Source organism: Bubalus bubalis, chromosome 8, assembly GCF_019923935.1.
Source record: "Bubalus bubalis isolate 160015118507 breed Murrah chromosome 8, NDDB_SH_1, whole genome shotgun sequence".
Lineage (NCBI taxonomy): Eukaryota > Metazoa > Chordata > Mammalia > Artiodactyla > Bovidae > Bubalus > Bubalus bubalis.
Window position 1 is genome coordinate 51,800,001 of NC_059164.1, and position 14,086 is coordinate 51,814,086.

Genomic DNA, 14,086 nt, shown 5'->3' on the forward strand with positions numbered 1-14,086 from the left:
GACAAATACTTTAGACTAAGGGGAAAAAAAAAAAACCAAAACCTCATAACCTGCTAATATTAGGAAGAACAAAGCTGCAACTATTCCACATTTGCTTCCTTTTTCACAATAGGCTGCTGTGAAAAAAATTCATAGAAATCCAGAGTTGCAGTTTGAGTATAAGAGTTAATACTTGTTAGACTTACCTGAAAATAATGTAGCTTTCCTGACGTCAATTAAAATGACACTCTTTTTTCTGAAAGAAAATACTCGTGCATGACTTGAAAACCAACTATTTAAATGCTTTCACTTATTATGAAGTTTCATAAAACTTATCCCTTCACCATAATGAAAAGTCTAGTTTCTGTTCTGTCAGGAAGTAGCCCTTATTTGTCAGGTTATTTTTTATCCTTGGAAACACTGCCCCCTGCTGTAACAAATGCTTAATTGCAGAAGGACTTTTTGACTCTCAAATGAAGATACAAAAAATAAAGGTATAATTATTAAAGTGAAAGAGACTTTATTTTGAATAATAATACAAATATCATTCATTCCATTTAATTTTCATAGTGCATAGCTTTGTATGGAAGTAGAAAAGGAAAAATAAACATTAGAAATACCTAAGGAAGGAAGTATACAGGCAAAGAAGACATTTGTTATATATCCACAAACAGTCACCATATCATAGGACAGTATCCATTAGAAAAGAACGGAAACCGTGCAAAAAGTCTATTCAAACCACACAGCCAAGTGCAAAGAGTACAAGTTATAGTTTCTTGGATACAAAAAAGTATATATGTTCTTTGGATTGAAAATATAACATAAATGAGTGGCTTGCCAAAAATCATCTATAGAAGTAAAAAGTGTGGAAGCCACACGTGACAATAAAATATTCAAGGCCACAAATGGAGGTCATCAGCTTACAAAGAGGATACTGAGAGGTAGAGCAGATTAAAAAAAAAAAGAGAGATATGCAGTAAAGCCATCTCTGCCTACGTTAGGAAATAGCAAATGCATAGACATTAAAATGATAACGGTTCTTCATACTATGCTGCATTTCTATTTTCTCTGTCAAAAGAATTCACTGTGTATCACTACAAAATTCAGCGAATAAGATGAGGCAATAAAAGTAAAGCCTTGGCATTAGGGCAAGTTTAATTTCCTTTTCATTTTATACAAGAAGGGAAACAGAATATAGAACATGAAATGCTCATCTTTCCATTCAAACACTAACTTTTAAGTGTTTCATATATATTGTGTTTGGCACAAAGAAGGTAGGAATATGAAGACATTAAACTCAAGCTTTCAACTCAGAAGATTTTACATCTGGAAAGCCAAAGAAAGGTAAAATTCTTTACCATTTTAAAAATTAAATGCTTAAAGCAGGTTTTAAAAATTGAGATGCAAAAATTTGGTTAGGAAAAACATCAAAGAAAAATACTGAACAAAATTTCCTGGTTTCCATAATAGTTTTTTTTTTTTTTCTTTTATTTTTCCAAATTGCATTTTACAGTAGAAATGCAGACCACTCTGGATAGCTAGGGCTCAATATTGCTTGGTGCTCTCCTCTTAAGACATCATCTTCTTACACTCCACGGAGCAGAAAACCATCCCTTCTACGGGCATGAACTTCTGCCCAATGAGACACTTGCTGCAGCAGGAGCACAGAAAGCACTCTGTGGATGCGTGCCAGCTAAAGTTGTTATAGGTCACTCGCTGCACTTCGGGATCAATGGCATTGTGGCATCCTTGACATACCTGTTAAGACAGTTATACAAAGAAGAGAAGAGGATGAGAGATCAAACTGTGATGATAACATTTTCACGTTAGAACAAACAGCGCATTTCTTTAGATGGCAAAATAAACCAAGAATGACAACCTTAAAGATACACAACTGAGAATGACCTTCTAGTTAACCTTCATAGTTATATGTGGAGCATGTGAGAAATAGGTGAAGTCCAAACAGCACTTGATGCTTCTAAGATAAGCCATGGGTGTTCAAGGCAGAAAGTCTTGAAGTTCCAAAGCAGTGTGTTGGGTTCCATTGTATCTATTAGATTGTATATTAGCAGTTATTTTTTTTTAAGTTTTATGATTTTTCCTATATCACAAATGCTGGCAAGAACAATAGGAACTCTCATCCATTGCTGGTGGGAATGCAAAATGTTTCAACTCATGTGGAAGACAGTTTGGCAGTTTCTTATAATAAAACTAAGCATACTTTAATTATATACTCCAGCAGTCATGCTCTTTGGTATTTATCTAAATGACTTGAAAACTTATGTCCACAAAGAAACCTGCACATGATGCTTTAATTGTAACTGCCAAAATCTGGAATCACCCAGGATGTCCATCAGTGGGTAAATGGATAAAGAATCTATAATACATTCATACTCAAGTGAAGTCACTCAGTCATGTCTGACTCTTTGCGACCCCATCGACTGTAGCCTGCCAGGCTCCTCTGTCCATGGGATTTTCCAGGCAAGAATACTGGAGTGGGTTGCCATTTCCTTCTCCAGGGGATCTTCCCAACCCAGGGACCGAACCCGGGTCTCCCGCATTGTAGGCAGATGCTTTTACCGTCTGAGCCACCAGGGAAGTCTCTACATTCATACTAGTCAGAGCTAAAAAGATATGAGCTATCAAGCCATGGAGGAAACTTAAATGCACATTACTAAGTGAAAGAAGCTAATGTGGAAAAGCTATATGCTGTATGCTTCCAACTATATGACATTCTAGCAAAGGCAAAACTAGGGAGAAAATAAAAAGATCACTGGTTGCTAGGGGTATGGAGTAGGAGACAGGCAGCTTGAAGAGATGAACAGGCAGAGCACAGAGGGCGTATAGGCCAGTAAAAATATTCTGTATGATATTACAATGATGGATATATGCCATGTGTCCAAACCAGAGAATACACAACATCAAGAGTGAACTCTAAGCTAAACTACGGACTTTGGGTGATTATGATATGTCCATGTAGATTCATCCCTGTTAAAAAATGTACCACTCTAGTGAGTGATGCTGATAATGCATAAGGTAATGCATGTGTGGGAGTAGGGAATATATGGGAAAAATCTCTGTAGTTCCCTCTTAATTTTGTTATAAACCTAAAACTGCTCTAAAAAATAGTCTTTTTAAAAAAGATTTTTTCCTCATTCACTAAAGCTCTGAAGTGATAATTTTACCAGTCTTACCTATGACATATGAGATGATTAACACTACTAATTTCTAGACAGCAGTAAGTGAAAATCTGGAGAAGGGAATGGCAACCCACTCCAGTATTTGTGCCTGGAGAATCCCATGGACAGAGGAGCCTGGTGGGCTATGGTCCACGGGGTCACAAAGAGTCAGACACGACTGAAGTGACTTAGCACACACAAGTGAAAACTATGTTCAAAGTAATTCAGGACTCAATCAAAAATACTGACAGTGTTTGAGAATAATTAGTGTGCACTAAAAATATCTCTTCTGTCATGTCATAATTTATGTAAGATCAAATATCATGGAATATTAGCACTTATATTCCATATGCCATTCAGTATACATGTATGTTAACTCTGTCATAGCAAACACCCTCTTCCAACAACACGTCCATACCCGCAAACACACATAATTTTCTTCTTTAGCTGAACATGTTTAGCAAGAAAATAAATGAATAACTGGCATTATTACAGCAGAAGACAAAACTACCCAACTGAGAGCTCCAAAACATTAGATAGTTCATATGCCTTTCTTGTTTATATGTGTTATGAATGAAACTAATATTTTTCTTTTAAATATTTTATAACAAATGAAGAAACCAGTAAGATTGTCCAGCATTACATAAAAGTGGCTAATCTTCTGCACTCTTGGTCTCTTAATGTGATTGTCAGGAATTCCTGTGTGATGAAGGTGGATGGGATGAGGAGGGTCACAGGTGTGTGACTGCCACTCACTGGGTGAATTGATTTAGCATGTGGTGTGAGGCCTTGGTACAGATATCCATTTCAGACCTGCAATATAGTAATACTTTCTATATTTTTAGATAACTACAAGGTTTCTAATTATAGAGACTGTAACTGCTTATCTCACAGTTTATGTCAACCCAGTCTTCCCTAAGAAGCAGGGGAGATCTTTGCATGATCGATCCTAAATACAACAAAAATGACTGTTTTGATTACAATGACTCCTAATCTGAAGCTGCACCATGCAAGCAATTGCTTTTGTATAAATTCATTTTTATAGCTTTGTAATTCATTTAGAATGTAGCCATTTGTTGTTTTCACACTCAATTTTTTATTCCCCTGATTTTAGATCACGATCTACCCTCTGTATCTCAGCCCTTTAATAATATTTTTAGATCATTTTATAATCTTTCAAAACTCATGTATTCACTGCAATTTTAAAAAAGTGGTAACTACTGTTCTATGTACAATTAAGGAAACTGTTTTGGTAAAAAGATTTAACATACTAAATAGCAGTAACAGGCAAATTTGGCCTTGGAGTACAGAATGAACCAGGGCAAAGGTTAATAGAGTTCTGCCAAGAGAACACATAGCAAACACCCTCTTCCAACAACACAAAAGAAGACTCTACACATGGACATCACCAGATGGTCAACACCAAAATCAGATGGATTATATTCTTTGCAGCCAAAGATGGAGAAGCTCTATACAGTCAGCAAAAACAAGACCAGGAACTGACTGTGGCTCGGATCATGAACTCCTTGTTGCCAAATTCAGACTTAAATTGTAGAAAGTGGGGAAAACCACTAGACCATTCAGGTATGACCTAAATTAAATCCCTTATGACTATACAGTGGAAGTGAGAAATAGATTTAAGGGACTAGATCTGATAGGCAGAGTGCCTGATTAACTATGGATGGAAGTTCGTGACATTGTACAGGAGACAGGAATCAAGACCATCCCCAAGAAAAAGAAATGCAAAAAAGCAAAATGACTGTCTGAGGAGGCCTTACAAATAGCTCCTCAGTGATCAATGCAAAGAAATAGAGGAAAGCAATAGAATGGCAAAGACTAGAGATCTCTTCATGAAAATTAGAGATACCAAGAGAACATTTCATGCAAAGTGAAACTGAAGTAGCTCAGTCGTGTCCAACTCTTTGTGATCCCATGGAGTATAGCCTACCACGCTCCTCCATCCATGGGATTTTCCAGGCAAGAGTACTGGGGTGGGTTGCCATTTCCTTCTTCAGAGGATCTTCCTGACCCAGGGATCAAATCTGGGTCTCCCACATTGTAGGCAGATGCTTTACCATCTGAACCACCAGGGAAGCCTGCAAAGATGGGTTCAATAAAGGACAGAAAAGGTATGGACCTAACAGAAGCAGAAGATATTAAGAAGAGGTGGCAAGAATACACAGAACTATACAAAAAAGATCTTCATGACCCAGATAATCATAATGGTGTGATCACTCACACTCAATTAGAGCCAGACATCCTGAAATGTGAAGTCAAGTGGACCTTAGGAAGCATCACTACAAACAAAGCTAGTGGAGGTGATGGAATTCCAGTTGAGCTATTTCAAATTCTAAAAGATGATGCTGTGAATGGCCACAGGACTGGAAAAGGTCCGTTTTCATTCTAATCCCAAAGAAAGGCAATGCCAAAGAATGCTCAAACTACGCACAATTGCACTCATCTCACATGCTAGTAAAGTAATGCTCAAAATTCTCCAAGCCAGGCTTCAGCAATATGTGAACCGTGAACTTCCAGATGTTAAAGCTGGTTTAAGAAAAGGCAGAGGAACCAGAGATCAAATTGCCAACATCTGCTGGATCATCAAAACAGCAAGAGGGTTCCAGAAAAACATCTATTTCTGCTTTATTGACTATGCCAAAGCCTTTGACTGTGTGGATCACAATAAACTGTGGAAAATTCTGAAAGAGATGGGAATACCAGACCACCTGACCTGCCTCTTCCAAAACCGGTATGCAGGTCAGGAAGCAACAGTTAGAACTGGACATGGAACAACAGACTGGTTCCAAATAGGAAAAGGAGTACGTCAAGGCTGTATATTGTCACCCTGCTTATTTAACTTCTATGCAGAGTACATAATGAGAAATGCTGGGCTGGAAGAAGCACAAGCTGGAATCAAGACTGCCGGGAGAAATCTCAATAATCTCAGATATGCAGATGACACCACCCTTATGGCAGAAAGTGAAGAACTAAAGCACCTCTTGATGAAAGTGAAAGAGGAGAGTGAAAAAGTTGGCTTAAAACTCAACATTCAGAAAACTAAGATCATGGCATCTGGTCCCATCACTTCATGGCAAACAGATGGGGAAAGAATGCAAACAGTCGCTGACTTTATTTTATGGGGCTCCAAAATCACTGCAGATGGTGACTGCAGCCATGAAATTAAAAGACGCTTACTCCTTGGAAGGAAAGTTATGACCAACCTAGACAGCATGTTAAAAAGCAGAGACATTACTTTGCCAACAAAAGTCCGTCTAGTCAAGGCTATGATTTTTCCAGTGGTCATGTATGGATGTGAGAGTTGGACTATAAAGCTGAGAGTTGAAGAATTGATACTTTTGAACTGTGGTGTTGGAGAAGACTCTTGAGAGTCCCTTGGACTGCAAGGAGATCCCACCAGTCCATTCTAAAGGAGATCAGTCCTGGGTGTTCATTGGAAGGAGTGATGCTGAAGCTGAAACTCCAATACTTTGGCCACCTGATGCGAAGAGCTGACTCATTTGAAAAGACCCTGATGCTGGGAAAGACTGAAGGCAGGAGGAGAAGGGGATGACAGAGGATGAGATGGTTGGATGGCATCACCGACTCAATGGACATGAGTTTGCGTAAACTCTGGGAGTTGGTGATGGACAGGGAGGCCTGGCGTGCTGCAGTTCATGGAGTGGCAAAGAGTCAGACATGACTGAGTGACTGAACTGAAATAGCATAGAATGTAGGGTTTGTGGGCTTCAGAAAATTTATGTTTATTAATAATTTGATTGCCATTCATCCCTAAATCTGACGTGTCCCCAGGTAAAAAGTACCAATCCCTATCCCTGCTGCTGCTCCTAAGTCGCTTCAGTTGTGTCCAACTCTCTGCAACCCCATAGACGGCAGCCCACCAGGCTCCCCTGTCCCTGGGTTTCTCCAGGCAAGAACACTGGAGTGGGTTGCCATTGCCTTCTCCGGATCCCTATCCCTAATTCTTCATAAATCTGAAAGCTGCCCAGGTCTCAACTAAGGGTCTGGAGACTCCAGGACTGGTCAGGGAGTTGATGGACTTCATACACCACTTTATGCTTGATATTTGATTATCCTGAATTCTTAATTAAAGCTAATAATCCAATATGTTATTATTTCCTTCAATTCCTCCTACTTCATTTGTATATACATTATAAAATTAAAAAATTGATAATGACGCTTGCTTTCTAGCAGGAAGGTCCTGTGAAATCTCAGAGATGTGAAATCTTGGGGTGGCCATTTGAGACTGGAATTCCAGAGACCATGCAGAGACAAACTAAGTGTATTTCCCACTTTCCTCCTTCCAGGTTAATCTTTTCTTCAGAAAAGTCCTTTTTTGAGTTGAGGTTTTCACTTTAGGTCTAAAAATAATTTATATTCTCACTTCTTTTTTTTTCTTTTTAAAATTAAAAGATCTAAGCAGATCAATGCCCAGAACTAGACAATCTTCCAATTTTTATATCCTTTAGCATGCTGCTATCACCTAAGTTTTGTTCAGGCGATAAATATTCATTTTAGTATTAAGCACATGGCAACAGTGTATCTTATTGAGAAAGTACACCTTCTAAAATAAATCATGCTATATTATAAAGCTAAATAATTTAGAGTTTCCTGCATTCTCTCTGTAGTTATTCCTCTCCAATAACTACAGCAACGTAATGGAGAGAAGCTTGTATTAATAACAAAGTAGCTTCATCTGTTAAAAGCTTTATTCCACAAACATGAGTGCCTACTGTGTTGTTCTAGTGTTGAAAATAGTACAGAAAAGCAGCAGACAAAATCCCTGCCCTCATGGAGTTTACATTCTAGTCCTTGAGGCCAAGGTAACACACCATACAGTGAATTGCTTATTATGATAACCCTCTTCCGTAGAGAAACTGTTGCAACTACATTCAAAGAAGCATTTTTTTAAGCTAAATGATCTATTAGACTGCATAGTGATTCAACATCTTATCCTCAGATATAAGGAGGGTCCATGCTGACCCTCACAGAAAATGAGAAATATTAAAACACAAGTCAGTCACTCAAATATTTCCTAAGTGCAGACATTGAGGGCATGGAAATAGAGGGAAGCTCTATGCTCCAGCTATTTCCAGTCTGGTGGAAGAGACAGAGGTGTGATATTGACAATCACACATGTGGGTAAGTACACAAAGAACCCCAAGGGAATAGAGACATCCTGCCTAGCCAGAGAGAAAGGGGTGGAACATGGGTAGGGAATCGGGAAAGGTGTTCTGAAAAAGTTAAGCTTAAATTGAGTCTGGAGGAGTGTGCAGGCATAATCAGGTAAAACAGGCAGGGGATCTTCTGGCAACCCAGTGGTTAGGACCTGGTGATTTTACTGCCAGGGGCCTGGGTTTGATCCCTGGTCAGGGAACTAAGATCCCACAAGCCACGTGGCACAGCCAAAAATAAATAAAAACAGAATAGGAAGATATATCAGACAAAGGAATGAGTGTTAGCAGAAGACAAAGAACAGTATCAACTATGAAATGCAGGTAACTTGGGAAATGGTATGATTTGGGTTAGATAACTAGTAGGGAAGCCTGGCCTGCTGCAGTCCACAGGGTCACAAAGAGTTGGACTCGACTGAACAACTAGTAAAAGTGGCTGGATAGCTAAGAAGGGGCTGGATCTATCAAGTAAAGGCTTAATGATCAGGTTTTCATTTTAGAAGGATTATCTTCCATCATTATGGAAGGTAGCTTTGAACAAGAATGGAAGTGGGGAGGCCAAATTTGAGGTCGCTATAATAATCAATATGACAAAAAATAAAGCTCTGAAGTGGAATAGTTGTAACTGTGAGAACCTGAGATACATTGATGAGGCAGAGTTGATAGAAAATGATGGCTGATAGATTATATCTGAGGGCAATGGGTAAATGTTGAAAACTGGCACTGACACCAAAACTTCTTAACCTTATTTTCATATTTAATAATATCATACTTCTAGAACTATATAAATATGTCATTATATTCCTCAGCCAGGAGTCTCCTCTAGTTGATAGTTCAGGGAGATCTTTAGTACTTATTTACCTGCATATAAAGTAAACATCTATCCTTTTAATATTCCTGGATTATAAGTTTTACCATATATGGTCAACTCTTTATCTATCTCTGGGCCATCATGCAATAGACGCTCTGTGTTAGCATGGTCGATTTTATACATATACACATATGTGTGTGTCTCTGTGTGTGTATACATACACATATATATACTTTCACATGAAATATTTGAATGTTTGGCTTATGCAAATAAACATGCAAGCCAAATTTTGTTCTGAAATTTTGTTTCACATATATATTAATTCAGTGAGGGTTTAAGAAAGGGCACTGTACAATCTCCAAGTAGCGAAAACAAAGCCACAGTGTGTGATCTGGTAACATGAACAGAAATTTATAAACATTCAAATAGAGCTAAGGCATATGAACAGTCTCTAAAAACCTTAATTTAAGTGAAAGCTCATCTGTATGATGAGAATCAATCAATCTTACTCCCATTAAGGAATTTTTTTGGTGGAGATTTGGCTATCAAGTAGCACTTTATAGTATAAACTGCATATACAGAACCTTGAGGTGGTTCATCCTAGTCAACGCATGTACTGTTTTTTAATTACCTGGATTTTAACACCCTATGGTAGAGTTCACCTGTTTCCTATTTGAGAGCAGTACTTTCTGTTTCTCCTTCGTAAGAGACCTAAATAAAGCAGGTCAAGGCTACCGAATCCCAAGGTGTCTCTTACCTCAGCGTGGTTCTTCACATAACAGGGTTTGCACACAGGCTTGTCATTGACCATCACGTATATTTCCCCAGCTAGGATGTTGTCACAGTCAAAGCAGCAGAAGTGTTTCAGATGCCAGTTTTGGTTTTCTGCCTGGGTATACTCGTTACTGAATATCAGCTAGGAAGAGGATAAAAATAAGATCAATCATGTTTTTTCCTTTTTGCTTCAAATGACCAAGCTAGGTTCTTTAGACAACAGATTTAGATCCACAAGGAACATCAGTCTACTTTCAGGGGCTTGAAGTCTGAGGATAACCTAAAGCTTGAACTTGGATGATTACTTGGTTTAGTTCAAATCAATGTTTTAGGCATCTGGACAGTCTTCATTTGTCAACACAATTAACATGGGCATTCAGAATGACTGAAATGTTTTTTTCATTCAACTTCTTTGGATGTAAATAAAGCACACAATACTGGCTTAATTCATTCTGCTTTCTTGCTAAGGGAGGCCTGGTTAGCATGGTGAGGGAACCATAGGAAGACGCAAAAGGGAGCCTGCATGCGGGTGGCCCTAGAGAACATACCTCATCACAGCCAGCACACCGGGGTTTCTCACTGTCACAGTAATGTCTGCCACAGTACAGCTTGCCATTCTTCCAGAAATAAATCATGTCAACCAGGAGTTCATGGCAGGTACTGCAGACGAAACAAGCTGGGTGCCACAGTTTATCGTATCCGGCCCTTTCAGCATAGATGGCTGGGTCTCCCTCCTTCATACTCAGTTTGCAGCAGTAGCAGGACTGAAAGGGAAACCAGCCAAAACAATCTAGTCATCCAAGACCGGCGCGTCTCATCAACAGTTCCAGTAGAATTCAGAGAAACCACTTCCAAGAGAAATAATTTCTACTGAAATTAGTAATTTGTCCATATAGGCAGTATGGTGTTAGTATTTGTGAAAAGGAATCTCTTGGCTTTCTCTAGGTTCTCCAAATGTAATTCTTGCATCCAATATGTAACAGAGCACTGTTTACTGAATCAAAGTTGCTTATGGAAAAAGGCTAATAGTAATTTTCACTTCAGTTTTAAGTAGTTCTCTCAAAAATGATTACCTTAAAACTTATTCTATCATTTTTTTTTTCTGTTTTGTTTTAATACAGGACTAAGCCTGGTTGGTTGATGTGCTAACAGGATCTATGAGAAATACATAACAGTAAGTTTAGTTCTTATTTTTGGTTCATCTGTGTCACAATTTTCTTCTACTTTCAAGGCATAAAAATGACTTCAATTTCCCTGTCTTAGGAGACTTTTTTTTTTTTTTCCATTTTATTTTATTTATTTTTTTTCTTAATTTTTTTTTAATTTTATTTTATTTTTAAACTTTACATAACTGTATTAGTTTTGCCAAATATCAAAATGAATCCACCACAGGTATACATGTGTTCCCCATCCTGAACCCTCCTCCCTCCTCCCTCCCCATTCCATCCCTCTGGGTCGTCCCAGTGCACCAGCCCCAAGCATCCAGTATCGTGCATCGAACCTGGACTGGCAACTCATTTCATACATGATATTTTACATGTTTCAATGCCATTCTCCCAAATCTTCCCACCCTCTCCCTCTCCCACAGAGTCCATAAGACATTTTTAAAAAGTATGATTGACTATATATCCACATGTTGAAGTTTGAATTTTATGCATGTTCACACGAGCAAAACCGAATTAACCTAAGCATATATTATTCTTATTTATGGGAAGAGAGAAACAATTAACACCAAAATTATGTTTAGAAACAGATTCTAGATTGTATGTTTTATTCCAGCATGACACCATGTTAACTGCTGTGTACACATAACACTTGTAATTATCTTTGGCAACAGATAATCAGAAAACTTGGCTTTAGACCAAGGTTTCAAACATGATACATGATAATTCTCTAAAATAAGCCTAAACTGAAATTATAACTCAATTTACTTCCCTCATCTACTCCCTTCTGGAAACAGAGGAATGCAACTTCCCCCACCAGTCTCCCACATTTCAAAGAAATGGAATGAACCTGTAAAATGTACCAAATGGGCTAACATCATGACTGCTTTACTTACATACTGAGTTCTTTTGTGCTCCGCTGATTTGTCCTCCATGGCCCCCACTGCTGTCGTGGTGCTTCTGTCCCCTCCAGGAATGTACACTTTGTTGGGGCCTTGAGTGTTCATGTCACGGGGGAGTTTGACATCTCCTACTCCCAGAGCCTCACTCTTGTATTTCTTCACAAACTGCTCCATCTCCTTCACCTCTTTGGGAGATAACTCGTGGCATTTTGAAGGGTCCTGGTCATGGGCAGGGAGTTGCTTTGCCAACTGCTTCTTCCGGTACTGTGCCCCCTCTGAGCCTGCCACCGGCTGCTTCTCTTTGGGCAGCATTTGCATGTACTGCCTGGCCTAGACCACAAAGGAGACCAGTGTTAACTGGGAGATGCCTTGGCCATCAGACAAACGATACTGTATAACACTCATTGGAATCAAATTACTGAATAATTCAGTTTTATCCATTATTAACAATTGATCTTCATAATACAAGTTATCTTGAGATGTTAATATATTAAAAAACACATTAAAAATGGGGCAATAAATAGATTTAGTCAGTAAATATGAACACATTTTTTTCTTCATGAAAGCAAAGCTTTTTTTTTCACTTTGTAAAGACTTGGGTTACTAATGTTTACTTGTGCTAAAATTACTTTGCTATACACCTGAAACTAACACAACATTGTAAATCAACTATACTCCAATAAAATTCATAAAAAAACAAAGCCCCCCAAACAAACAAAAATACAACTGTATAACTGCAAAAGAAAACAAATTTTTTAAGCCACATGTTCAGAATGGCCTAAGGATCATCAGTATCCTATAAGAAAATGATATCACAAGATTCATTCTCATGATTTAACTAACCATCTTAAAAGATTTCCAAATGTCTCATCTAGTTATTATATTAGTGGAAGGAGCTTGACACAAAATTGTTTTTTTTTTTTTGCCTTATATAGTAAAAGAAATATAGTGTTGACCGCCTTTTGAGTTACAAAAAATTGAAAGAAATTCTATTCTTTAGATTTTTTTAACCATCTTAAGAAAAATCTTCCCAAAAGTAACAAAGAAGTTACTAGCTTTATACAAAACATGTTTTTCATTTAATTACTGAAAATGTCATGCCATTTCTTTGAAAAGGTTAACACCAATTATCTATGTAGTGAGAAAAATTCTATGAGATATCTAATCTTACTTCCAAAAGTCCAATAGGAGTTGGAAGTCAAGGTAATGGGAACCCCAAAAAATAACAGACCTGAGGTCAATTAGGTCACTAAAAGAACTGCCCTAAATAAGTAGCGTAGGAACTGTAATAAAGGGACTTCCCTCCCCCTTATTATTTACCAATGCCTGATTCTGGACAGGAGGAGCCCATTCGTAGGTAACTGTATTGATGGAGACATTCTTCTTGGCAGCAACTGGATTGGTCAGTATCATAACATTGCGTTTATACATGGGAATTCCATCTGATTTTAGCTTTGCAATCAGGGTGGTGTACTTGGTGTCTTCAAAAAGTTTCCCCACTTTTCGATCCTCTTCATTGCTCAAGAGGACATCATGCTCTTCTTGGCCACACTTGCAGTTACGACATATTTTTCTATAATTTTGGAGATAAGCAGGCAATGATTAATTATACTTAATCAATCATACATATATAGTTCATAATATATTTTTACAAATATTCCTTATAATGGTATGCAAAGTCAAGTCTTATGACAGGTGGGGGTGAGGGGATTACAAGTAGCTATACATAAGTTTAAGTAAGGAGACATAAAAATGCATCTTTGCTTTATAAGACTTTGAAGAAGGTTTTGATTAGAAAGTGCATGCTCAAGGGAGTATGGCTGAGGGTAACCCCATGTGATATTTCTCATTCTCTCAACCAGATATGCAAATAAAACAAAATCACCAAAAACTATCACAGAAAGCATTTTCATATTTTATTGCATGGTAGCAGCCATTACCTATTTTTTTTTCCCTAAGTGAGAGATAAAGAAGTTGATATAACTTTTCTCCTCAAGGACAGTAACCCAAGATTTATTAGTTTTTTTCATTTTCTTTCCTGTCCCCTTTCCAATTTCTTTTTCTCTCTTTTCTCATGTTCCATTTC

The 14,086-nt window shown here is 37.9% G+C and overlaps 1 protein-coding gene across 1 annotated transcript in view; it reads right to left on the bottom strand.

Moving 5' to 3' along the window:
* Nucleotides 1–482: 482 nt before the first annotated feature.
* The window catches only part of TES (testin LIM domain protein), a 62,691-nt gene continuing 49,087 nt past the window's right edge, over nt 483–14,086 (bottom strand). Inside the window, exons 3-7 of the mRNA XM_006069682.4 lie at nt 13,321–13,573; nt 11,995–12,330; nt 10,484–10,699; nt 9,919–10,077; nt 483–1,737 (exon numbers count right to left, since the gene is read on the bottom strand). Of these exons, the coding sequence (XP_006069744.1) occupies nt 1,549–1,737; nt 9,919–10,077; nt 10,484–10,699; nt 11,995–12,330; nt 13,321–13,573 (1,153 nt within the window). The 3' untranslated portion in view covers nt 483–1,548. The remainder of the gene's footprint in view (nt 1,738–9,918; nt 10,078–10,483; nt 10,700–11,994; nt 12,331–13,320; nt 13,574–14,086) is intronic.